Source organism: Archocentrus centrarchus, chromosome 18 (assembly GCF_007364275.1).
Source record: "Archocentrus centrarchus isolate MPI-CPG fArcCen1 chromosome 18, fArcCen1, whole genome shotgun sequence".
Lineage (NCBI taxonomy): Eukaryota > Metazoa > Chordata > Actinopteri > Cichliformes > Cichlidae > Archocentrus > Archocentrus centrarchus.
In genome coordinates this window covers 4,550,812-4,576,790 of record NC_044363.1, presented here as the reverse complement: position 1 = coordinate 4,576,790, position 25,979 = coordinate 4,550,812, and the positions used below count along the sequence as shown (strand labels likewise).

The following is a 25,979-nucleotide window of genomic DNA, read 5'->3' as shown; positions in this document are numbered from 1 at the left end:
TCAAGCAAGGCAAAGAGCACAGACACACACAAAGGAAAGCAGTCAACAAGGAAAAACATCATCCTGGATGTCTATATTCATATTTACTGGGTATAGTGTGTGAAGAATGAAAGGATGTCACATCATTTGATGGAAATGAAAACCTACAGAGGGCTGAATTTAAAAAAATAAATAAATAAATAAAAGCTTCGTGTGTATCTGTAAAAGCGTTTGGTCTCAGCCACAGTTCCAGGAAATCACCTGTTCTTTAAAGGTACGCAGGTTTAACACACCTGAGCCCCATCACACTCCGCCGGAGTAACGCGGTGTGTTTTCTCTGTGAGAATCTGCGGATTTCATTAAACGTCGATTAAAGGTTGGTTCTTGGTTTACTGACAGCTTTATTGTGACTTTATTGTAGGTGAGAAACTGTCACTAATTTTGTGTGTCGACATTTATCTCGTGCGTGCGGCGCGTGAGCTGTTTCTCCAGGTGCTGTTTTTAAAATACGAGCACAGAGACAGGAAGAGACTAGAGGTTAATATATTCAGCTCTAGTTTCTGGTGACGAGAAATGAACCAAAACTCTGAGAATTTTTACTGTTAAGTTTGAACTTGTAACAGCCAGAGCAACAGGGATGGGATATGTTGCAAGGTTGAATGATGCCACAAGGTGGTGTTTCTTCCTTGTTGTGTGTGTTGGACTGAGAACCACTGCAGAACGCCGCTGATGCCCACCCAGCCGACATCTTGGAGCGCGAGCTCTACATTGTGACAAGCTGATCGCGGGACTCTCTGTGCCTATCGTCATGTATGATCTGGCTATGTAGAACCGTGGAGACCTGGCGTTTGATGGTCGTAAGTTCTGCCAAATAAAGGCACTGTATTCGGAATCTTGTCGGTTATGTTTATGAGTTACCCAGGCATGGCTAGTGCTAACCCTAGCTAATCTCGCTAGACTCTCCACCCGCAGTTAGCCCTCGTTACAAATTGGCGCCCGAACATTGTTCCTTGGACCTCTTCTCGAGCACACCGGCCGAGGTTTGGATTGGATTCAGTCGATTTCCCGATCGCCAACCACGGATGTCTGTGTAAGTGGATAATTTGCTTTTTGTCCGGCTCGTCCATTAAAGCAAAGCTAACCTCCCCTGGCGTGACCGTGACTGGGTGTGATGGATTATATGACCGCGGCACGCCGGACATTCACAAAGTAACTTTTTTATGCTGGAGAGAACTGAGGTATATTTATGGAAGCTCGTTTCCGCCACTAAAAAAAAAAAATCGCCATCCGTAACGCAAAATTTTGAGTTATTAACTCGAAATTTCGAGAAAATAACTCGAAATTTCGAGTTAATAACTCAAAATTTCGAGTTATTAACTCAAAATTTCGAGAAAATAACTCGAAATTTCAAGTTATTAACTCGAAATTTCGAGTTACAGATGGCGATATTAACTTGAAATTTCGAGTTAGCACAGCCAATCAGGATGCAGGAACGGATGCAGGAACGTCATTTCCTTGTTACCGGAAGCACAGGGCACAGCCGCACTCGGGTAGAGACTGTGCTGCATTGTCGCCAGGGTTTTCAGGTAGAGATGTAGTCTAACGAGTGGTAACTATCTAAAAGGTATGTAATCAGTGCAGATTTTTTCCGTTATGCCTCACTTATATGAAATATTTTAACACCACACGCTAAGATCGGTCTGGGGGTCGATGTTGAAGTGGCGGCATGACGGCACTATGTGCACAGCTTGGCTTGGCTAGTCGCCGTGCTAACGTAGCTGCTAACGTTTCCTCGTTCCGCTGTGAAAATAAATCAGATGTTCAACGTATGTTCCGCATGACTTTTCTCCCAGGTCATTCGCATCCCACCTGTCATGACATTTCGCCCCACAATTTGAGAACCACTGATTAGTGTTTAATTGCAGGGAAGGTATATTACCCAGGAAGTTATATTACAAGCTTCTCAACTACATTAAGTACACTAGACACCGAGACTTGATGATCATATGGTGGATTCATAAGTGATCATTTGTACATATTGTTTACAGCATGGAAGACCTGACTGACTTCTTGAGACGAAGAGAAGTCTCTGAGGAAATAATACAAACCCTGGAGAATGAGAAGGTACATAATTCTAATTTTTTTTTCTTTTAAATACTACTTTTTTCATTCAATATATAATTGTATTTTCAAATATATATATGTGTGTGTGTGTGTGTGTGTGTGTGTGAAAGTGAATTATTTTTCCCTCTGTAGATCGATGCCAGTGTTATAAATCTGATGTCAGATGAGGAGCTGAAGACTTATCTACCATCATATGGTGATCGCCTTGCAGTATTTGGATTTTGCAGACGGCAGGGCAACAGCCGAAAGTCGACGCTGTTTGAACGTCTGAAAACCAAATTGTCCAAAAGAAAAACATCTGAAGATGGCAGCAGCACAGCGCAAGAACATTCAGAACCAACCCATAAAAGAAATGCTCTGAAGACAAAGAGAAAAATAGAAATAGGATGGATGCATTATGATGAAGATGCTGATGTTTTCAAGCAGGTTAGAGCTAGACGAGGAGGAGGGACAAGAAAAATGGTAATTTGCAAGGACGCTAAGAAAAGTGACATATTACAGGTTGCAAAAGATCTGTTCTTTCCAAATGGAGGAAATGTTCGGGGGCCCTTAACAGATTTTGAATGTGATCTAAAGGATTATCAAGAGATGACAGTTGATGGTGGATTAACAGTTGGAGAAATGTACAATGTTACAAAACTAAATATCCTTAGGTTTTACCTGACCACAAAAAAAACCCAAAGCAGCCCAGGTTTGCAATCATCTTCTCAAGACCAAAACTCCTCTTCTTTTACTGTTGCTACAGTTTCTTCATTTGCTCCTTTTGAACAAGTCAGCCCTGATGTGACACAAACTGTAGACACTACAGACAATAACCTTTCACTCTCTTCCATGCAGGCTGTAAGTGATAACTCTTCTTACAGCAGTGACATTGTTTTTGTTGGACCCGTCTCTGACAGTGAGTCAATAAATTTGGACGACACCCTGGTTTTAACTCCACAACCTGGCCCAACCAGTGAGAGAATGAAAAGAGTACTAGTCGTTCACAGAGGGCAGGTAATGCCAGAGCTCATTTCACATTTTAGTGCTAATGATCTCGAAGATGTTGACATTAAAATCCAGCTTGTACTGCCTGATGGAACACCTGAAAAAGCTTATGATCATGGAGGAGTTGTAAGAGACTGTCTTTCAGAATTCTGGAAGGAATTCTATGACCAGTGCACCACTGGAACTGCTTACAAAGTGCCCTTCTTAAGGCATGATTTTGGGCAGCAGGAGTGGGAGAGTGTGGGCAGAATCATTGTATTTGGATGGGCCACAGAGAAATATCTCCCTGTGAAAATTGCCCCTGCCATTCTGGAACAAGCTGCCTTTGGATATGTGAAGAGTGATATTGTGGAGAATTTTCTCAAGTTCATGCCTGAATCTGAGCGTACAGTGTTAGAGGCGTGGCAGTCAGATTTTAGCAGTGTGGACCAAGAAGAACTTGTAGACATACTTGATAACCAGAGCTGCAGAAGGATGCCAACAGCCTGCAATGCTACCGAAGTCCTAATGGAGCTTGCACACAAAACACTTGTCCAAGAGCCTGCCTATGTCATCGAACAGTGGGCGAAAACACTCAGCACTGCAGGTGAAAGCCTTTGTGATCTGTCTTCAGTATATGAAGCCCTCCAACCAAATGTGAGAAAGGTTCTCGGGTGTTTCACTTTTCCTGAAACAATGACGACCCATCAGAAGGTTATTCAGAAATACCTAACTACATATGTGAAGAATGTTGAAAAGCAACATTTGTTCTTGTTCCTTAGGTTTTGCACAGGTTCAGACTTATATCTTGGAAAGAACATCATTGTTGCATTTAACGAACTTGAAGGTTTCCAGAGGCGACCTGTGGCACACACATGTGGATGTGTACTGGAGCTGTCAATAAATTATGACAGCTATCCTGATTTTAGTTCTGAGATGAACAGAGTGTTGGAATCCAATGTATGGGTCATGGACATTATCTAATACTTTAATTCACAAACACTGGATCTGGACCCACAGATTTGTACAAGAGATTGTATTTGAGTTGTGCACTAAAACAGAACTGTTACAATGTGAATCACATGTTTCAAAACTGATTCCTGAGAAAGTTATTGGTGAAACACTAATTGAATTCAACTTGAGGTACAAAATTAGAGACTTGAATTTGTTTGTGTGTGTTCTTATTACACGGCAATATGTTTTGAAAACACTTGATTAATGCACTTCTGCAGAGGTGTCAAAGTGGCAGCCTGGAGGCCTTTTTATAAAAATTCCTATTGCCTCATTCAGCATCTGCGCATACCAAGTTAAAAATCAAAGTATCTTTACACATTTATAAATTTTTTCTATAATTTCATTAGCCATACTCAATCCAAAAAAAGAAGGAAAAACTTAATTTAAATCTGACAGTTTAGTTATCTAATGTTATAAAGTGAGATTATAGTGGCTCCTCAGAAGTTACAGTTTGAGACCCCTGCAGTAATATAGTTAATATATCTAACATGTTCTATTATAATGCACAAGTTTTAATGTTTACAAGTTCAGTTTTATATTATATGCCAGTAATTCAATAGTTATTTTTTGTGCACCTCTATTCAGCCATCTGGGTTATGGTGACTATGTTGCTAAAATGAGTGGCCATAAAGCATAATTGATATATTTTTATTTTGGACTTAAGTGAAATCAACAAGTGCTCAGCTGGGGGTTGTTTCTTGATGTATCAGGAGGGATAAAAGTCTTGTTTCTCCCTTCTTTCATTGCACTGCATGACTGATTTTTCTTATTAACTTTTTTCCCCAATATTTTTTCAGCTTTAAACCTTAATGTTTTTGGTTCATAGAATTTTAGGCCACTATGTTCTTATTTCAGAAAGTTTAGGACATCTTTGTAAAATCTTGCCATTTTACCTGTTCTTATCTTAAATTCTTTGATATTTTACAAGTTTTGCACATTTTTGATTTGTGTAGTCACTTTTTTTTTAACTTACTGCTCTGGATTAAATGTTAATTGCTAAGTGTCCCTGTTTTTGAGATTTGTGTATTATAATAAAGTATTCAAGGAGACTACAATGACAGAGCTCAGTTCATTTTTATATATATTTTTGGACAGACAATCATCACCTTGCTTAGTTAAGCTCATCTATAAGCTAGATTTTTTATATAGAAAATCTAGACAACCAAATTAGTAATTTAACATTATCAGAAAAAAATAAAATTAAGAGACATCAAAAATGAGATACAAGTGAACAAGGATTAAAAAAAATATCTTCAGAAAGCTAAAATCATAAATCCACCATGAGACATATCACTTTACCTTAATGATCTCCAAATACCAGGTTTGACAGGCAGCATGTGTAAGATTTAAGCCTTTGTACATGAAAAAACTGGGATGTTCTCTTTGTGCAGACAACAATTACTGTAGAAATAACAACAAAAAAAAAGACTAGATTAAGATTAAGATAGTGTTTATTTGTCACATGCACAGTTATACACAGTACAATGCACAGTGAAATGTATTTTGTACCTGCAACCATATATACACACACATATAAATAAGAAGAATAAAAAAAAAAAAAAAAAGTAATTCACACTATACACTATACTCTATATACTATACAGTGTGAATTACTTTTTTTTTTTTTAATTTTTATTCTTCTAAGCCAGAGGACTAACTGTTCCTAAGGAAGCACAAAGGTTAAAGGACATGTGCTTTCAACAGCTCTGTCAAATGCATAAATAGGTATAACCTTTAAGGCAATGTCTCCAACTGAGCAAGCATGAGCTGCCTTAGTTGTACATACAGATCCACTGTATCAAACACATCATTTGTGAAGCCCAGAGCATGTTCAGCCATCAGTTCTACACAGAGATGAAAGACATCCTCATCACATGGAAAGTCTTTGAACACACATTCTTCAAGGCAGGCTTCAACTTTCTCCATATTGACATGCTGGAGACAGTCTCTCGCTCCATAGATGTCTGGGAGGGCATACATAAAAGACGGTCGACCATGAGGACTGCGGGAGTTGTGGACTGGGCGTATTCTGTGGTCGTTCCAAGCCAAAGCAACTTCGTTTAATTCCTCCTTGATGACAAAAATACACACAAGTAACATTTTTAATTTAAACATGTACAAAAAACAACTAACTTCTGCATAAATTATGTTAGATTACGTGACACCATTATTGTACCTTTGTAATGCAAACTTTGTTCTAATTTCACTATTTTTAAGATTAAGATTAAGATAGTGTTTATTTGTCACATGCACAGTTATACACAGTACAATGCACAACATGTTAATGTATATACATAGGCACAGTTGTGGCTTAGATCATGATGTATGCATTTTAATTTATTTTTAGCTAAAACTGTATATGTATAATATGGGGATTTGAATTCTTATTTATTAGTTTTGGCCCACTATAAATGATCAATTTCAGAGACACATATAAACCCACATAATGAATTTGTAATATGTGTACCTTGATATTCATTTTAATATATTTATCTGAAAAAAAGAGATCAGATTTAAAACTATAATTTTCATGTGTACTTTAATGTATACAGTATTTCAGCAATATGCCAAAGGCCATGTATGCTGCTAAAACAGTCAGTTACAACAGATATCAGTAGGTAAACTCACCTGTATAATGTGAAGAAAGCAGAACTGGACCAATGATTTGTCCAAGAACGAGTCTGAGAAGTGTCCATCCTCTCTTAGTTTGTCAAACAGGTCGATCCAGTACTGGACACACTGACTACGTAAGATTAGCCACCATCTTTCAACACGCTGATTTCCTGTACTTGCTCCAAAAGTGACATGATCAGTTTCTGAATCACTGTCTGAAAAATGTAAAAACCTTTGCATCTGGGCCACATGGACGTTTTCTGTTCCTAAATCTAATCTCACTCGATCAGGGCATCCACCATGTTGAATCACGGCATCCATGTAGTAACCAGCAATCACTCTGGGGTCATTATTTGTCTTGTAAGCTTCAAGCCATATAACGCTCCTTGAGAAGCCGTCAATACATCCACTTATTGCAATTCCAAATGGCTTAAGCTTATCGTATCCGTCGATGTGCCACACATAGTTGGGGCCTCTGCTATGATACACTCGCCTCCGCAGTCGTCTACGGGACCTTAAATCCACACCTTCACCGTCGAGTAAACGGAGCAGAAGACGAACTGTTTCTCTGTCAGTCACAATTCCATTCATCCAACACTTCTGGTGCATCCAGCGATATCCATGTGACTGACCTGAGTTTTCCAGTTGCGCTTGTATAAAAGCCGCCACCTCTTCCACCTCAGTTTTGTTCTTTCTGCGCCAAAGTCTGTTCTTGTGTAAGATCCTTTCGAGGGTGCGTTTGCTGATAATGATGCCATGTGATTCAGCTAATAACGCAAGGATTTCATCGTTTGTAAATCCTCGCTGAAAGTACTTAGCAATTTGCTCATTCATGATCGGATCTGTACTGGTAGCTTAGCTGTAGCATTGATAACTGGTGTCTTCCGGGTTTTATTTCCGTAACAAGGAAATGACGTACCATCACCACGCATCTTGATTGGCTTTGCTAACTCGAAATTTCGAGTTATTAACTCAAAATTTCGAGTTAATAACTCAAAATTTTGAGTTATGGATGGCGATTTTTTTTTTTTTAGTGGCGGAAACGAGCTTCCATATATATTACAAGAAGTACGCCAGAAGTTTTCTTTTGCCGTGTTGGATTTAAGGACTATTTTGGAACTTTACTCTTCATCGCTAACTGACTGCGAAGTGTACAGACTCCGCTTATAGCTGGAAAAAAAAAAAAAAAAAAATTTTTTATATTACCTACAGCGTTTTTTTTTTATTGTTATTTTGCTGTGATTAATCGATGTTTTGGTGAACCTTGCTTCTTTCATCCATTGTTAACTATTGTTCTTTGCAGGGCAGTGTATTTTGGGGTGTTTTTGCTATGTGAATTTGATGTTTTGACTTTAAATCACTGAGATTTGAGATTTCAGTGGTCTTATAGACTACAGGCTTCTGGCTGCTAATAACACACTCAAATAACACTGTGTTGCTGATTTAAGGTGCAAATTCAGAAAGAAAAAATCAATGCAGAATGGCATGCCATCCGGATATAATGGATGACGAGGTTGACTGTCACTCTGACATGGACATTGTTAGCCTAACAGAGTACTTGGCTCCCCAACCCATAACTTCTGAGCTTAACCAACAGGTTCAAGAGTTACAAACAGAGGTTGAAAGATTACGAGAATGTCTACAAGACTCCCTCAGCCTGCAGAAGAGTATATTGAAATGCTGGGATCAGTGTGACAAGAAAGACTGTGACACACGCGCAGCACAACAGCCAACCTCTAACCCGGTAGCCTCGTCAACTCCATATTCACCAGCTGTGACTAAGACAGTGCCCCCATCCCAGGACACAAAATCCTGTTCTTTCCTGCAACAACATTCCCTGGAACTGAACAACACGTCCAGGATGATTGCTGCTGCTTTGCACCATGCTAAGCTGGAGCCTCCAGTATTTGCAGGTGATACTGGGGTGCGCCCAGAGGACTGGTTGCAAGCTGTCGACACCTACAGATCCTCCTTGAACTTAACTGATGCACAGATTTTGAATGAACTGCCTCATTTTCTTGCAAAAGAACCAGGCAAATGGTTTAAGGCACTTAGCTCACATGTTGTGTCTTGGACACAATTCTGCCAGCTTTTCAGGACAGTGTTTCTACCATCTGACAACCAGGAACGGGTGCTAAGAGGCATACTTGACCGTATCCAGTCACCAGAGGAGCCCCTCCCTACATTTGTGGCCCACATGCTCGGTGAGTTTAACAAATTAAGGTGTCCCCCTCCAGAACAAGAGCAGATTGAATTGATTTGTAAACATTCTCTGGAAAAGTACAGGGTTGCACTATATGGCACACCTGTCCCTTCAGCTATGGACTTGCTGCTGCGGGCTCATGAGCTCCATGCAGTCCTTGGGCCTAGTGGTCGTCAGTCCTCTCCTGCACGCTTCAGAGGCAAGCGGGACAACGAGCTTCACTGCTTTAAGTGCTCTCAGCCTGGGTTCACGTCCCGCACGTGCCCAAGCTGCACCATCGTGACCCACACTGAATCTGACATGTCCCACTCCCGACCTAGACTTGTCGGAGCCTCCTCAGTAGCTCCGCCTGAAAATGTGGTCGAGCCTGAAGCTGAAACACACAGGCTCACAGCTGTTGACCAAATATCCACCAGGCAGGCGGGAAACCGAAAGGGGGGGAGGACATTTTACCGAGGCAACCCTCCCCCCAGGCATTGATTGAGCCTCACCCAGATGCCATGACCCCACAAGAGCAAATTGTTCTGGGTCACATGGAGGATACAGCTTCTCAGGCACCCTGGAACACACCACTAAGAACCAAAGTAAACTTTAAATCTGTATCCACAGACGCCACTCTTGACACAGGGGCGTCTCTTTCTGCTGTACGAGCTGACCTTGTCAAAGTGAACAATTCCTACCCTTGCAAAACTCAGCAGTGGACAGGCCCCCCTGTGATCCTTGCAGACAATGCTTGCTGTTCCCCTGATGGTGTTGCTTGGCTAACCATCGGCTTCATGAACAAACGTTTTTACCACCGTTTTGTCATAATTCATAACTTGACAACCCCTTTCATTTTGGGGATGGATTTCATGATCAGAGCTTCATTAACCATCCATATCCCCTCCAGAACTGTATACATGGACAACACCCCGTGTCCTGTGGTGAGCGAAGAGGAGGATGAAGCGGCTGACTTATTTGTCGAAGGAGGGATGATCATGTCCCTTGACTCACTGGAAACAGCGCTTGTCTCTAAAGTTGTGGAGGCAAACCTTGGGGAGGGCCAAAAGTCAGCTTTGGTCAGCCTCCTCACCCACTTTGAGGAGATGTTTGATGGTCATTTAGGCCACACCTCCCTCACTGAACACATGATCAACACTGGGGATGCAAAACCTATAAATCTCCCCCCTTATCGCACCTCCCCAGCAAAGAAACAGCTTATTGAAGTGCAGGTGGATAAGATGTTGCAGGATGGCATCATTGAGCCCTCCACCAGCCCATGGGCTGCCCCAGTTGTAATTGTGAACAAGCCTGGGGCCGATCCGAGATTCTGTGTGGATTTTAGGGGCATAAACCAAGTCACACAGAAAGACGCGTACCCCTTGCCACGTGTTGAAGAGTCACTTGACTTCCTTGCGAGAGGGCGGTTTATCACAACACTGGATTTGGCCCGTGGATACTGGCAAGTGTCGGTTGCGGAGGAGTCCCGACCGAAAACTGCTTTTATATCCCACTGTGGTCTTTTCCAGTTCCGTGTACTCCCCTTTGGTCTCTGCAATGCACCTGCCACCTTTCAGAGGCTAATGAATACTGTCCTTGCAGGTCTTGTATACAAGACATGTGCTGTGTACCTGGATGACATTGTGGTTGTTTCCCCCACTTTTGAACAACACCTGGCTGATCTAGGGGAAGTGCTCGAAAGGCTCAAATCTGCAGGTCTTTCTTTGAAACTTAAGAAATGTCAGTTCTGTTTGAGTGAGCTCACCTTCCTCGGCTATCGCGTCACTCCTTATGGCATAAAGCCTGATGAAGACAAAGTCAAAGCTGTGTTGGAGTTTGGTGTCCCATCCAGCGTCAAACATGTCAGGCAGTTTCTTGGCCTGACAGGGTACTATCGCAGGTTCGTAGAGAACTATGCACGCCATGCTGAGCCACTTCACGCGCTCACCCGGAAAGACACAGCTTTTCACTGGGATGATAGGTGTCAGAAATCCATGGATCTCTTGAAAAAGAGTGTCACTTCGGCACCTGTCCTCAGATTTCCTGACTTTGGATGCCCTTTCTTCATTCACACTGATGCTTGTGATATTGGCCTTGGGGCAGTCTTGATGCAGAAGGATAAAGAGGGTCGAGAGGTCGTAATCAGTTACGCAAGTCGCTCTCTGCACAAAGCGGAAAAGCCATACTCTACCCCCGAGAAGGAGTGTTTGGCTGTTATTTGGGCTCTCGAACATTTCAGACCTTATGTTGAGGGCCTTCATGTGACTGTTTTTACTGATCACAGCAGCCTCAAGTGGCTAATGTCCCGGCCTAACCCTTCTGGCCGACTAGCCCGATGGTCCTTACGACTCCAGGACTTTGACTTCAGCATAGTGCACAAGGCCGGTGTGAACAACAGAGTGCCGGATGCACTATCTCGCAACCCTCTGCCTAATTCCTGCAGCACTCCTACAGATCTTTTGCCTGAGTACGCTGTCATTGGCAGTTTGGATCTCCGTACTCTGCCTCCAGTACTACTGGCGGATCGCGAACATGTTAAGCGATTGCAGTTGGATGACCCAGTCACTGGCCAACTGCTTAGAGGTAATGAAATGGACCTCAATAACATGAATGAGAGTGACTCCTCATTATACACTGTGTATGATGGTCTACTCTATTATAAAGACCCAAAACACAAGTGTGGATTGCATCCATTGAAGGAGCTTAAATTGTATGCTCCTACGTCACTCCGTGGTACCTTGCTCAGCTACTACCACGATCACCCCACCGCGGGTCACCTTGGTATTTCTAAATCACTGGTGAGACTGCAGTCCAGGTTTTTCTGGCCTCAAATGGCTGCGGATGTCAAGCGTTATGTTGCTTCCTGTTCGGTCTGTCAGCTCACTAAACCAAGCCAAAGGAAACCAGCTGGTTTCATGGTTCCTATCATGCCCCAAAAACCCTGGGAGTACACAGGGGTGGATTTTGTCGGGCCACTGCCTCGCACTGCCTCAGGGAATGCCCATTTGCTGGTCTTTGTTGACTATTTTTCCAAGTGGGTCGAGGTGTGTGCTGTTAGAGAGGCTACAGCGCAGGTGGTGGCCAGTAAGTTTGTCAGTGAAGTTTTTGCCAGACACGGTACCCCCACATATCTTATCTCAGATAGGGGCTCACCGTTTGTGAGCGAGTTGTTTGAGCATGTCCTCTCTGCGCTTGGGTCCATGCATCGCCTTACCACAGCCTACCATCCTCAGACTAATGCGACGGAGAGGGTGAACAGGACACTCAAAACTGCTATACGTGCTTATGTTGGAGACAAACACACATCATGGGATAAGTTTCTTTCCCAGATCTGCTTTGCATTGCGTACTGCTCCCCATGACAGCACCGGACTAAGCCCTGCCATGATGCTGTATGGTCGAGAACTGGAAACCCCACTTGACCTCATTACACAACCTTCCTCCTCTGAGGTGGATGAATCCACTGTGCCGTACCCAGAGACTCTTAGAGCCTCCCTGCAAGAGGCACATGATCATGCCAGAGTAGCACTGGCCCACAGTCACAAGAGACAGAAGCATTATTATGACTTGAGACGCCGTCAGGCTACATATGCTGTTGGTGACCTGGTTAAAATAAAGTCCCACCCCAAGTCTGATGCGCAGGCTAACTTTGCTGCAAAACTAGCACCTCTGTACTCAGGCCCACTGCGTGTCACTCAGAAGCTTGGAGATGTCAACTACAGACTGACCAGGCTGGAAACTGGTGAGGACGCCGGTGTTTTTCACGTGGTTAATATGCAGCCTTTTCACACTTGGGACTCAGCTTCTTCTGCCAGGGTCTCTGTCCCTACCATGACAGAATATGGGACCGCAGGACCTTCAGACTCTGTTTTACGCACTTCCCAGGCTGACACCCAAGCTGGTTTCCCTGCTGTGGATGTGCGCTACACTGTGCCTGATAATGCTGACTGTGGTACGGATGACAACACTAGGCACGACCCTACTGTGGATGTGTCTGACACCAGCCTGGATTATGCGAACCGGTATAAACTAAGGCCGAGACGTTGCCCCAGAATTACGTCTGGTTGGTCGGATAGGAGGTGGACAAACCCTCACCACACCAAAAGACTCGACCTGGAATAGAAAACAGTTTTGTTGTGTTTTGAGTATTCTGATTGGCGTAAGTGCCTCATTTGTTGTGTGCCAGCCCACAAAAACTAGTAATTCAAGGGAAGATTTTGTTTGATAGTTTTTGTATTTTATTTTGTTTCCTGATCCAGTGGTCGTAGTTTCTCCACTGCTTGATTTTGCCTCCCACATTTGTTTTGATTTCCTGTTCTCTTTTTTTATAATGTAGTTTGGATTTGTATTGAGAAGTACACTCATTCATCTCATTCTGTTATGTGCTTGTTATGTGGCTGTCCGGTAGTACAACTAACTCAAGACGATTTTGAAATTTTTTTGCTCTGTTTACTGATATGTGTGTCATGTGCTGACTGTGATGTGTTTCCCTGAATGTAACCACACTTTTCTATGTGAGTTATGTGTGACCACATATTAAGTGCAGGGTGGCTGATTTTTTTCTGCTGTGTACGGCTGAGGACAGCCTTATTGTAACCAGGGGGGAATATGTAACAGCCAGAGCAACAGGGATGGGATATGTTGCAAGGTTGAATGATGCCACAAGGTGGTGTTTCTTCCTTGTTGTGTGTGTTGGACTGAGAACCACTGCAGAACGCCGCTGATGCCCACCCAGCCGACATCTTGGAGCGCGAGCTCTACATTGTGACAAGCTGATCGCGGGACTCTCTGTGCCTATTGTCATGTATGATCTGGCTATGTAGAACCGTGGAGACCTGGCGTTTGATGGTCGTAAGTTCTGCCAAATAAAGGCACTGTATTCGGAATCTTGTCGGTTATGTTTATGAGTTACCCAGGCATGGCTAGTGCTAACCCTAGCTAATCTCGCTAGACTCTCCACCCGCAGTTAGCCCTCGTTACAAACTACCTGGACTCGATCGATTTAATTCTCTCTCTGTGTTTCTCTGTGAACAGCTGACATGTCTGACACAACGTCTCAGTTTTGGCTCTGGTTGATTTTGATCTTCAGCGTCTTCATCCCGTCATCCTCGGCTGGTGAGTTCGACCCTTCTCTGATTTATGAAATAACTGAGGGCCCGCCTCACTGAAATGTTTACGTTTGTTCAGTAAGTGTCACTGTTTTTTTTTTTTTTTGTTTGTTTGTTTTAAAAATCCCTTTTGTTCCAAAAATTAATTAATTTGAATTCTTTAATATGTAAAATTGTGCACAGTAGTCCAGTGTTAGCATGTTAATGGCTGTAGTGAGTGTGTGGGCCCTGCAGTTTGCTGGGATTTTAGTACACTGGCAGAAACACTGAAATTTGTGCCAAATACTGTTCATCTCTGGTCTGATTCAGCAGAGCTCAGTGGTCCTTACAGACCCTCACAGTGAAGGCTGCTGTACTGAACATGACCTTTAACCTCTCTGCTCTGTTTCCTCTCTCAGAGAAGAAAAACATCCCAGCTGAGCCTGGACAGACTGTCACTCTGCCATGTCGAGCTCCAAACAACAACATCATAGTTCTAGAGTGGAGCAGAACTGACCTGGAGACAGCATATGTCCTTTTGTATCGGGATAGGCTGTTTGAAACAGATGATCAGCATCCATCTTTTAAGGACCGGGTGGATCTGCAGGACAGACAGATGAAGGATGGAGACGTGTCTTTGGTTCTGAAGAATGTGACGATTAATGACACTGGAACATACAAGTGTCGTGTCGTCCAGAGAGGAACAAACCGCTGAAAGAGAGCTTACCTGAAGACTCCCCCCATCAGCATCATCACTCTGAGAGTTTCTCCTCCAGGTGAGTGAGCAGAGTTCAGTGTGTCTGTGATCAGAGGTGAAGCTGCTTCCTGGTTGTTGATGTTTGTTTCTAAAGATGTTGTTGATGAGACTTTGTAGAAAGCAGCTGGTCTGAGTGATGTGATCAGAGTGCAGTAGATAATGTCTGACAGCAGTTTGAAGAGGAAATGGATTCTGTTCTGTTCTTCACTCATCACCTACCTGACAGCTGACACCTCACACCTGTTTCTACCTGCAGGTCCATCAGAGGATGCAGGGAAAGAGGATGCAAGGAAGGAGGGTGCAGGGAAGGAGGATGAATCTGTTGGAATAGTAATTGGTCTGATTGTTGCTTCATATGTTGTTGTTGGTATTGCAGCTTTTTGGTGCCATAAAAAAATAAAAAAACATTAGTAAGTATCCACACCAGCCTTCATATTAAACAGCAGCATGTTGGAAATGTCTCAGAGGATTTATAGCTGTGCTCTGAGTCTCCTGCTGCTGCTCTGTGTCACCTTTTATCATGAAGACACAGCAGAGAGAGCCCAGGCACCAACAGCTGAGCTGTCACATACTGTCTTTCAGCTGAGCAGAACTGATCATTGTTATAATAAACTGAACTGTTGCAGAGTTCCTGATGGTTCGCGTGTCATTCTGAGCTAAACGCACACATCACATGACCACAGCTGATTGAGGTTATGCTGCGTTTCACCCCACTGTCAACAGGTGACTTACCTGCTGCTTCAGGGCAGGTGAGGCTCCAGGGTTCCCATTTTGGACACACCAGTGTAAATATTAATAACAGTAGACAGGCACGCAGGCTACAGCAGTATATGTTGCAAACAAAATGTAAGGAAGTGGTTGGAGTTTCAGCTCTGTGGTTGAGCTGTGTGCCTTTAGCTACTCTTCACTGTCATGATCTAATAAAGGCTAAAAAGCCCACAAAAATAATGAAAACAGTTATGGCAAGGTCCTTCATCCTGGGCTAAAAAGCCTCTGAACTGTGACGTGTTTGTTCAGATTTAAAAGGGTTTTATTGCTGGATGTGATTGGTCAGATTTACTCTATAATAACAATAAATTTTTAAAAATCAACCTAAGAAAATGGGCACTTAGGATGGACTCAATGTTGAAGTGGGTGGAGGCTGGCCCATTAACCTCGACAGCTTCCAGCTTTGTTTGACAGTGTGTAGAACAAACCAGTGATTCACAAAGCCTCGCTTTGCACATCATAATTTAAAGTAATTTGTAAATCAAATGACCTGAAAGTACTTACCAGGAGTGCGATGACCCTCCAACCGTCCAGAGAAAGTCCTGGTGCAGCTCACATGAGTCTTCCAGACTGAAAAGACTCTTTCTACAGAACAGGATCATTTTCATTAAACTTTAATCAACTATTGCTGCATAGAGCTGCATTGGTCTGAGGATAACTGGCTGCTGTGTACAAACAAGTGCTCAGTGGCTCATTTCAGAACACAAAGGTTTAATTCCCTGCTCAAAGGAAACAAAGAAAAAGAACGAGAGGAAAGATCTTTCTAACAGTCACATAGTAAACCTGCACAGAAGAGCACACAGAGCAGAACATGCACTGAAATCAGGAGTCGGTGCTGCTACATGCCATTACAAATATCACAGTCTTGTCTTGTGCCTGTGAGATCAGGAGAGTGTGAGAGACTTTTTTCTGGACATTAGTCAGTAGAGTTCAGCGTGTCTGTGATCAAAGTGAAGCCACTTTGTGGCTGTTGATGAGATTTTGAAGGAAGCAGGATGGAGAGGGGATGCTATCTGTTTCAGAGCACCAGACAAACATTTTGGTGATAAATGCAGCAGCTCACAAAAACACAGAAAACACACAATGATCCACGTGTCCGATTTCAGAGCTTTCAGCCTCATGGTCTTCATCAGTGGACAGATGAAGACCATGAGATGACTGACGTGTTTCACTGTTTTGATGGAGACATTTCAGCTCAGATTTCAGATTCAGAGATTCGGTTACACACTGTGTTGGTTTATTGCAGGTAATCCAACGTATTTTAACTCTGTGGATGTTGGTCATGTTATAAAAATACTTCTAAACTTTCCATCCATCCATCACGGGTGCAGCAACCTAAGCTTCTCTGCTGTGATAAACTATCGTTACCAGTAGATGGCAGCAGACTTTAAAGATCATTTCAAGCTTCAGTGTGAGTTTCAGACTATGTGTGTTTGTGCTGATTCAGGAGCAGGTGAGAAGATCAGAAATGATCCAGAAGTCCAGGCTGACCCTCATGTTCATGTGTTCACAGGTTATCAGACACCAAAACACTTCAGCACTATAGCAGTGCTGAAGTCCAGTTACTCCAATCAGCTGATCGGGACGGAGGTGGAAACAGGAAATATAAAAAATATAAAAAAACACAACCAAAAACAAAAACAGGCTGAATCATGTTTGGGTTTTACTGCAATATCTGATCTGAAAACAGCAGCAGGTTTCATTGAGAAAATCAAAATGGAGGAAAAATACACAAAAGCCAATCCTGCTGGAGTATCCTCCATCCCCGGGGTTTATCACATACATGAAATAATGAAACCGTATAATTTATGTATCATTTATACAGCTGTAATCAGGGGTTACAGTGGGCCAGACCGAGGGCAGATGTCACTAAGTTGTGGTCGCGGTACTTCCAGCATCTCCTTTTAAAAATCAGATATTTTTCTGTACATGATGTGAAGTTGTGTTTTTTTCATATCGTGAAACCCTGAGCCGCCACAGCTGATCTTAGAGTCCACCCACCTGCTAAATATTTGTGTTTGTGTGTGGAGGCAGAGTCACCCTCTACACTGTAGGCAACAGATTCAAGCCGAGTACATTCATTAGAATTTAGGCTGAAATAATGTTCGTATTCTCAGTTTATACCATTTTATTATATTAATATAGGAGGTTCTCATAACTTTGCACAGAAGTAGCTGGTAGAACCAAAGAGCTAATTTTACTTTCTTACTGTGAGTACTTTTCAGAGCTTGTACTTTTTAACTTTTACTTGAGTAATAAAGTTGAACTAGTACTTCAAGCTCAGTGTGTGATTGATGTGTTTAACTGAACTGTTCCTGCTTACTTCTGACTCATCTGGACGAATTATCTGACAGAAGCAATTATACTCCACAGACCTCAGAGAGAATTAAGCTTGTTGTTGCTGTTTTCCTCTGACTCAGACAAAAGCAGAAATGATTTTTCTTTAGTTTTTCCTGGTTTGGGGTCGGCTCAGCCCATCCCATACTTGATCTTAAAAAAGAAATAAGTTGAATGCTTTGTACAGTAAATTTGTTACAGAGCAGGAGTGGTACACACACAGTGCATGGTGATATCCTCCTATGAGCATCAATATTTGCTGTTTGTCTGCATAAAAATATCCAGAGATGAACATCAGAGTCCATTAGTTTAAATGATCTTTATAACAGAGGTAGAGAGGACAACATTAGTGAGACCCACAGAGAAACAACAGAGCTCTGATTCAGAAGTGATGCTCTGTGGTGACACCAGTGATGACATCATCATAATCATCCAATCCCTGCGCAGGTTGAGTAAACAGGATTGGGGGACGAAGGTCATTCCCTGTAAACAACAAAATCCTGAACATGTATCAGCTGTTACCTCATGAAGAATTCAGACAGAGAGAGAAGTTCATCATCAGCATATTGATTGATCAGTGACTGATTCAGTGTTACCTGTAGGTCTGTGTCGATACAGAGGCACCATGAGGAGAGTGGAGATGAAGTACACACAGAACACCACCAAGTAGTAAATCACTCTGAATATAATCCGGAGGGAGGAGGAATCAGGGGGCAGAGGTGAAGTGGTTGTAGGTTTGCCTGCAGAGAAAACCCCACCTGTTCAGGTGAATGTGTGACTGAAACAGGAGGTGAAATCAGAGTGAAGCTCCTCACCTGTGACAGTGATCCAGCTGGATGGAGACTCTCCATGACCGCTGATGTCACACTTGTAGAGGCCTTCATCAGACCTGGAAACATGCTGGATGGTCATGTGACCTGTAGTCTGGTTCCTGATGAGGGAGCCATCTTTATAGAAAGCAGCCGTGAGGTTGGAGGAAGCGGTCTCAGGTTTACAGAGCAGAGTGACGTCATCTCCCTCCATCACAGGGAGGACAGGACTCTGCAGGATCACTGATCCACCTCAACACAGAGACAAACTACAGCATTTCATCCATTTACACACAGCTTCATCAACACTAACTCCACACACTCAGCTTACCAGAGACTGTGAGGTTAACCATGTTACTGATGGCACCCTCTCTGGACTCACACCAGTAAACTCCACTGTCCCATTCAGGAAGAACATACATGTTACAGGAAGAACCAGCTGCGTCGCCCCACTCCTCACATGCTGTGCTGGTGTCTGTGCTGGTGTTTCTCCTCAGAGTCCATCCAGCAGAGCTGTCTTCATTCTTACAGCTCAGAGACACAAAGTCTAATTCAAAGAACTGAGAGCTGCTGGGACTCACAGTCAGACGAGCTGTGAGGAAGAGGAGATGATATTTTGATGATTATGGGCATAAACTCTATTCAGTAAATATTGTCTCATTCAAAGGTTTACTGTCATGTAGACTCTCATCAGTAGGGGGAGAGCAGTGCACTGTGAATTCAATTAAATTACACCACAATAAGAAAAATAAACCAGGCAGAATTTTTCAGTGTTGCATAAATGACTAAGTTGCTTAATTTAAAGGGGACATATGCAAAATCCACCTTTTTTAGTACTTAAATTATTGTGTACACTTTGAGTGTGTAGGAGCTCTCCCGGTGCTGCGTAGATATCTTTATATTCTGTTCAGTTTTCTCTATTCACTGTTATGTTTTGTTGTCTGTTACGTCACAGTATTTGCTGTGGAACTGCCAAACACGGACATGGACTTCCGGCTTACCGATTTCGTGAATCCGCCATTTTTTTCTCGCAGTGATTTTGTAGTCCAATTTCAATTATGGCGAAGTTGCAAGTAGACAAGTCAAAATCTTCAGTTGTTTGGTGTATTAACCCACACGATTCTTTACATCGCCCCCCCATCAGAGCCTCTTTGAAGTGTCTGTTTCTCTGCCGGTAGATAATCATATCGCTGCTATCAAACTACAAAAATGGCTGATCGGGGTGGAGTCGATCACCCTGCGACCTGGAGGGGGCGGGGCGTGAAATGTCTCATTCACATTTAAATATGTGTCTCAGAAAAGGTGGAGCTACAATAACGAGGAATTCAGACCAAAGCACTGCAGTTTTAATTTGTATAGTCAACAAGTGAATGATTTACATATGAAAAGGAAGGATTTAAAAGTATATGTGCCCTTTAATTTGGTACTTGTTGTATGGATTCTACATTGGGATGTTACATTTTTAGTTTTATGGAAGTAAACACATTTAGTCTTTAACTTATTTTAACATTTGAATCACTTTAAAATAAATCCTAAGAAAACACTCACAGTCACTGAGATGGCCCCACTTTTGTGGCTTCGAGCTTTGTTTGACAGAAACGTGGTCACAAGAAGTCCCAGAAAACAGTGAACCAAACACATCCAGACTGTGAGGATGTTTTATTGCAAGGCTGGAATAACTGACTCAGCCCCAAACAGCTGAAGAACCATAACAGCAAACAGCAGCCTTTTTCAAAATATATTTGATTTGATAAATCGGTTTGTTGTGCATTGCACTGAATTAACAAGGAACTGAAACAGAAACACGTGTGTGAGTGTGAGTGTGAGTGTGTGTGTGTGTGTGTCTGCACGCAGGTTTCTCTAAAACGTGTTAATCTCTGTTAATTGATGGTCTTGTTTAGAACTATCCAACATTATTAAAATGTGGCAGCAACCAAACTGGCCAATAAGATAAGGTTTATTTGTCACATGCACAGTTCTGCACAATAAAAAATGCAGTGAAATGTATTTTGTAGCTTCAGTTGAGAGTAAGTAAGAATAAATAATAAGTCATTCACACCTTGTAAGAATATGTAAATAAGAATAAAATGTGTAATTGCCTCATCACAGCACACAAGATAATAATATATCCAGGACCAGTCAAAAATAAAAGCCAATAAAACTTCAGTGTTTCACAAAGCCTCGGTTTGCCCATCACTACCCTAAACGTCTCACTCTGGCTGCTGATCTCTGGGTCAGTTTGAGTCATTGCTAACATTCCTGGTCTAATTCCACTTCAGGTCCTGTGTTTGATTTCATAAACGAGGTTTCAGCACCACATTTCTGCCTGAATATTCAATTTTAACCACCTTTGATTGGTTTATAAATCAGATGCTAATTCTGTCATGATGTGTTTGACTCACAGGTGTAGCTGTGTCTGATATAAATGACAACTTAAATTTGGATTGTTGGGAAGAGAAAATTCAGGAAATAACAGCAGATGATACGAGTCCCTGTCTGCAGTTATCTGTTCCATGTTCTTCATAAATGTGTCCCACAGTCTGCTGTCAGAGTGATTGAGGTTCAAAGTGTGACAGAAGAAGGTTACTGACCTTGGTTTGTGCTGCAGCTCAGCAGTGAGATCAGAACTAAAGAGAAATTAAACTCAGGTCAGAGTTTCACATTCAACAAGACAGCAGAGCCATGAAAACACAGAGTGAACTTACAGAGCAGACACAGCAGAGATGATTCCTCCATCCTGCTGCTCACTGACATCACACCAACACTGAGACCAGCTCACAGCAATAAAACCCTCCTCTTCCTCTTCTTCCTCTTCTTCCTCTTTCTCCATAACTATAGTTTCGCCTCCACTGAACATCGTGATGAGTTTCTTTGCTGAATTAAGTCAGAAATGTAAAGTTTTAATTATTAAAATTGAATCAGAACATGAAGTAAATCTACACCAAACAGCAGAACCTGAAGGCAACATCCGCTTCTCTGTGATGCCTTCACTGACTCTTCCACCACCTCTGATCAACATGATTGCAGCTCTTCTTTCACAACTAAAATAAATGAGTACATTAGATTTTAATAATCATGTTTCAAATAGATAGAAACAGGCCGTGTCTGATAGCTGACAGCTGACCTGCTCTCATCTGCAGCAAGTGAGCTGCAGGGTGGAGGTTTTCTCTGTTTCAACCACTAACATGCAGCCAGAAAAAGAGGAAATAAGCTGTGTGCCTGCGCAGCCTTAAGTTCACTTCATTCTGCTCACACACTGAAACACCTTTTGAAACTCCTTGTTTACCCTTTGTGTTGTTACAGCTCTAATCTGTCCCAGAGACACCACATCACACTCTGAGCTCTCTTTGTGCAACTGCAGGTGAAAACACAGGCAGAGAAATGATGGGCCTGTAATGTTCAGAGGAGGGGTGAGACCTGGCTCTATGTGCTGCCCCTTGTGGGCAGGGTCTTCCCCTTTATAAGCACAGGCGCAGGCCATTATGGCAGCTGTATGTTTGAACCTGGGTTTGTGGTGTGTGTCTGTTTGGAAGTCCCTGACATCATGTGATTAACCCTGATTTTCCTGGAGACTGATTTGGAAGGCCTGGTTTCCCTTTTTGACTAAGGTAGGCCACGGAGAAAACGGCTCCTGTTTCAGGCTGATGTGGAGATTAGTTTTAAGGGTTGTGTTCAATTTGTAGGAGATTTTTCTTCTCTCCAGACTGATGTTTGTAGTGAAACCTGCTGACTCTCCTCATACCGGTCAGGGTAGGCTCTTACATTGGAGGCAGGTAACTAATAGCAGGTGTAATATTGTAGGAGGGATAACCTCTCTGAGGTCAGTTGTTTAACCCGTTTGTCCTTGTCTCCCTCACAGATCACCAAGCTGCTGCTTTGCTGGTGTGGATTTTGGCTGTCAAGCCAAAACTGTTATTTTCATGATCTCTTGGGTTTAAAGGGTTTTAAACTTTATGCTGGACCTTCTGGTGGTGTAGTTTTGTGCTTTTAACCACCAGAGTTGGTCTACACAGACTTTAGGTACTGCAATTAAATGACTGAGCCTAACTGTTTTAATTTTGTGTTTGTTTTGGTAGTGTAAGCACTACAACAAAGTTTATATGGGCCTTTTTTCCTCCTGAGAAATCCTGACTCAGATCAGAGCTGACAGAAAACATGGACACTGACCTACTCCACCTCTATTACGGAGTCTTAAAAAAGTCTGATAAACAAAACCAGGGCCCAGGCGCTGTAGGAAGCAGCCAGAAAAGAGAGAGTCTAGTAGTGAAAACAGTTCAGAAAGTCAGCAGATGGTGAAAAACATCCAGGAAGACCTTCTTGGATGCCATCCAGGAGGGGAAAAGAAGAGCAAACAGGCCTCACTGCAGGTTTTAGACGTGTCCCTGATCCAACACACCTGAATCAAATGGCTGAATGACCTCCTCAGTATGCAGTCAAGTTCTCCAGAGTCCTGCTAATGACTTCTACATTTGACTCGGGTGTGTTGAAGCAGCCCAAGAGGGTCAATAATAGGCTATCAATTAGTAACACTTAATAACTAATTAGTAGCTATTTACAAACTGATTATTTACAACATTTCACCCATTTTTAATCCATTTTCGTGTTGTTCTCATTTGTTAATTCTCAGTAATGCCACTAGATGGCAGCAGACTAACTGAGCTGTTGACGAGACTCACCTGATCTCTCTGTATTCATCTTAAACTGCTGAATGCAGCACTGCAAATGTCTCCCTGCAGTAGGAACATTTCAAATACATTTCATCTGAGGGAAGCATGCTTTTTGTTTTATTCATCAGTTTTGATTGTTTTATAATTTGCATGCATGCCCCCCAAAATCAACAGGTTCGGTGGAGATGTTTATCAGTTTTAAAGTTTTGGGGTGTTTTTATTTGACATTTCGCTTTCCCCTCCAATTAAGAGGGTTAAGCGAAATATCAAAGTAAATTAAAAGGCCACACTGTATGATATTTTTGACATCAAGTCGCGGGCCGGAAGTAGGGGGCGGGGCCGGCAGTTTGACACCTGTGCTTTAAAGGAGCAGTTCAACCTTTTACTGAAGAGACTAATTATTATTTCAGCGAAAAAAGTGAATAAATGTGCACCTGTAGGTGCGTTTGGTCTGATGGTCATTTGTCTGTTCTCACTGTTGAGTAGATTACAGCTGGATCAACTCAGCTTGTTGAACCTGCTTCCTGAACTAGGTGCTTGGAATATTCCAGGACCTTCTGGAAAAGGTAAGAAGCTACATAAGCTCCGGTCACATGACCCTGCGGGCTCATTCTGGAGCACCTCTTCTTACTGTTGAGGACTGAAGACTAAGGTAAGTGAACCGAAACGTTTACTCCGGGTTTAACTGACTGTGCTCGGTTAATTCAAATTCAGCTCTGTCGGTTTGTATTTAATGTTTCCAGTTTGCGGCTCTAACGTGTTCGCAGGTTTTGGGTTTTGCTCTTCGTTGTTGGCACCGCGGCTGCTGTCTCAGAGATTTCGCTGTGACGCTAAAACAAATGAACAAAATCACTGAACTCGCTATTAAAAAAGAAATGTTCGTAATGATTGTATATATACATAGTTTTCCCCAGTCGTTTATCAGTTTGAATTGTGCCGAATTTAACATTGATCTGTACACTGCGGTCAGTTACATTGCTTTGTTTTTCTTTACTGAATACTGAATAGAAATGAATCTAAGATTTAAGCCAGTCCTCCTGTCTGTCATATAAATCATAATCTGTGTTCGGATTAGGGTTCAGCGCCTGATCATTTTATGAAATCTAAGTTTCGTTTTCATATAATATGATCCACTTCAGACTGAAAGTAGTTTAAAAAAAAAACAAAAGCTTCGTGTGTATCTGTAAAAGCGTTTGGTCCACTCCCACCCGCAGTTCCTGGAAATCACCTGTTCGTCAAAGGTAGGTACGCAGGTTTAACACACCTGAGCCCCGCCGCACTCCGCCGTTGTGTTTTCTCTGTGAGAATCTGCGGATTTCATTAAATGACGATTAAAGGTTGGTTCTTGGTTTACTGACAGCTTTAATGTGACTTTATTGTAAGTGAGAAACTGTCACTAGTTTTGCGTGTAGATGTTTATCTCGTGCGTGCGGCGCGTGAGCTGTTTCTCCAGGCGCTGTTTTTAAAATACGAGCACAGAGACAGGAAGAGACTAGAGGTTAATATATTCAGCTCTAGTTTCTGGTGACGAGAAATGAACCAAAACTTTGAGAATTTTTACTGTTAAGTTTGAACTACCTGGACTCGATCGATTTAATTCTCTCTCTCTGTGTTTCTCTGTGAACAGCTGACATGTCTGGCACAACGTCTCAGTTTTGGCTCTGGTTGATTTTGATCTTCAGCGTCTTCATCCCGTCATCCTCGGCTGGTGAGTTCGACCCTTCTCTACTTTATGAAATAACTGAGGGCCCGCCTCACTGAAATGTTTACGTTTATTCAGGAAATGTCACTTTTTTTGTTGTTGTTGTTTTTTTTAAATCCCTCTTGTTCCAAAATTAATTAATTTGAATTCTTTAATATGTAAAATTGTGCACAGTAGTCCAATGTTAGCATGTTAATGGCTGTAGTGAGTGTGTGGGCCCTACAGCTTGCTGGGATTTTAGTACACTGGCAGAAACACTGAAATTTGTGCCAAATACTGTTCATCTCTGGTCTGATTGAGCAGAGCTCAGTGGTCCTTACAGACCCTCACAGTGAAGGCTGCTGTACTGAACATGACCTTTAACCTCTCTGCTCTGTTTCCTCTTTCAGAGAAGAAAAACATCCCAGCTGAGCCTGGACAGACTGTCACTCTGCCATGTCGAGCTCCAAACAACAACAACAACAACATCATAGTTGTAGAGTGGAGCAGAACTGACCTGGAGACAGCATATGTCCTTTTGTATCGGGATAGGCTGTTTGAAACAGATGATCAGCATCCATCTTTTAAGCACCGGGTGGATCTGCAGGACAGAAAGATGAAGGATGGAAACGTGTCTTTGGTTCTGAAGAATGTGACGATTAATGACACTGGAACATACGAGTGTCGTGTCGTCCAGAGAGGAACAAACCGGTGGAAGAGAGCTTACCTGAAGACTCCCCCCATCAGCATCATCTACCTGAGTGTTCCTCCTCCAGGTGAGTGAGCAGAGTTCAGTGTGTCTATGATCAGAGGTGAAGCTGCTTCCTGGTTGTTGATGTTTGTTTCTAAAGATGTTGTTGATGAGACTTTGTAGAAAGCAGCTGGTCTGAGTGATGTGATCAGAGTGCAGTAGATAATGTCTGACAGCAGTTTGAAGAGGAAATGGATTCTGTTCTGTTCTTCATTCATCACCTACCTGACAGCTGACACCTCACA

General features: G+C 42.5%; 3 protein-coding genes across 4 annotated transcripts; 2 read left to right on the top strand and 1 right to left on the bottom strand.

Annotated features, from left to right (window-relative positions):
* Nucleotides 1–252: 252 nt before the first annotated feature.
* On the top strand, nucleotides 253–25,767 carry LOC115796595 (T-cell surface glycoprotein CD4-like). Its single transcript, XM_030752959.1, is given in 4 exon segments — nucleotides 253–355; nucleotides 13,912–13,992; nucleotides 14,384–14,740; nucleotides 25,394–25,767. Coding segments are annotated over 3 exon segments (807 nt in total). The 5' UTR covers nucleotides 253–355; nucleotides 13,912–13,916.
* Nucleotides 1,477–5,053, top strand: LOC115796798 (uncharacterized). 2 transcript variants are annotated; one of them, XM_030753231.1, is made up of 3 exons: nucleotides 1,477–1,603; nucleotides 2,028–2,103; nucleotides 2,236–5,053. In XM_030753231.1, exons 2-3 carry the CDS (start codon nucleotides 2,029–2,031, stop codon nucleotides 4,051–4,053), a joined length of 1,893 nt encoding a protein of 630 aa, XP_030609091.1. In that variant the 5' UTR covers nucleotides 1,477–1,603; nucleotide 2,028; the 3' UTR covers nucleotides 4,054–5,053. The 2 variants fall into 2 exon arrangements, with proteins under 2 accessions (XP_030609091.1, XP_030609092.1); XM_030753232.1 differs by having other exon boundaries at nucleotides 2,214–5,053.
* On the bottom strand, nucleotides 5,706–7,660 carry LOC115796799 (uncharacterized). Its single transcript, XM_030753234.1, has 2 exons — nucleotides 6,712–7,660; nucleotides 5,706–6,153 (listed from the first exon to the last, which is right to left on the bottom strand). The coding sequence occupies exons 1-2, from the start codon at nucleotides 7,528–7,530 to the stop codon at nucleotides 5,818–5,820; spliced, it is 1,155 nt and encodes a 384-aa protein (XP_030609094.1). The 5' UTR covers nucleotides 7,531–7,660; the 3' UTR covers nucleotides 5,706–5,817.
* Nucleotides 25,768–25,979: the final 212 nt, after the last annotated feature.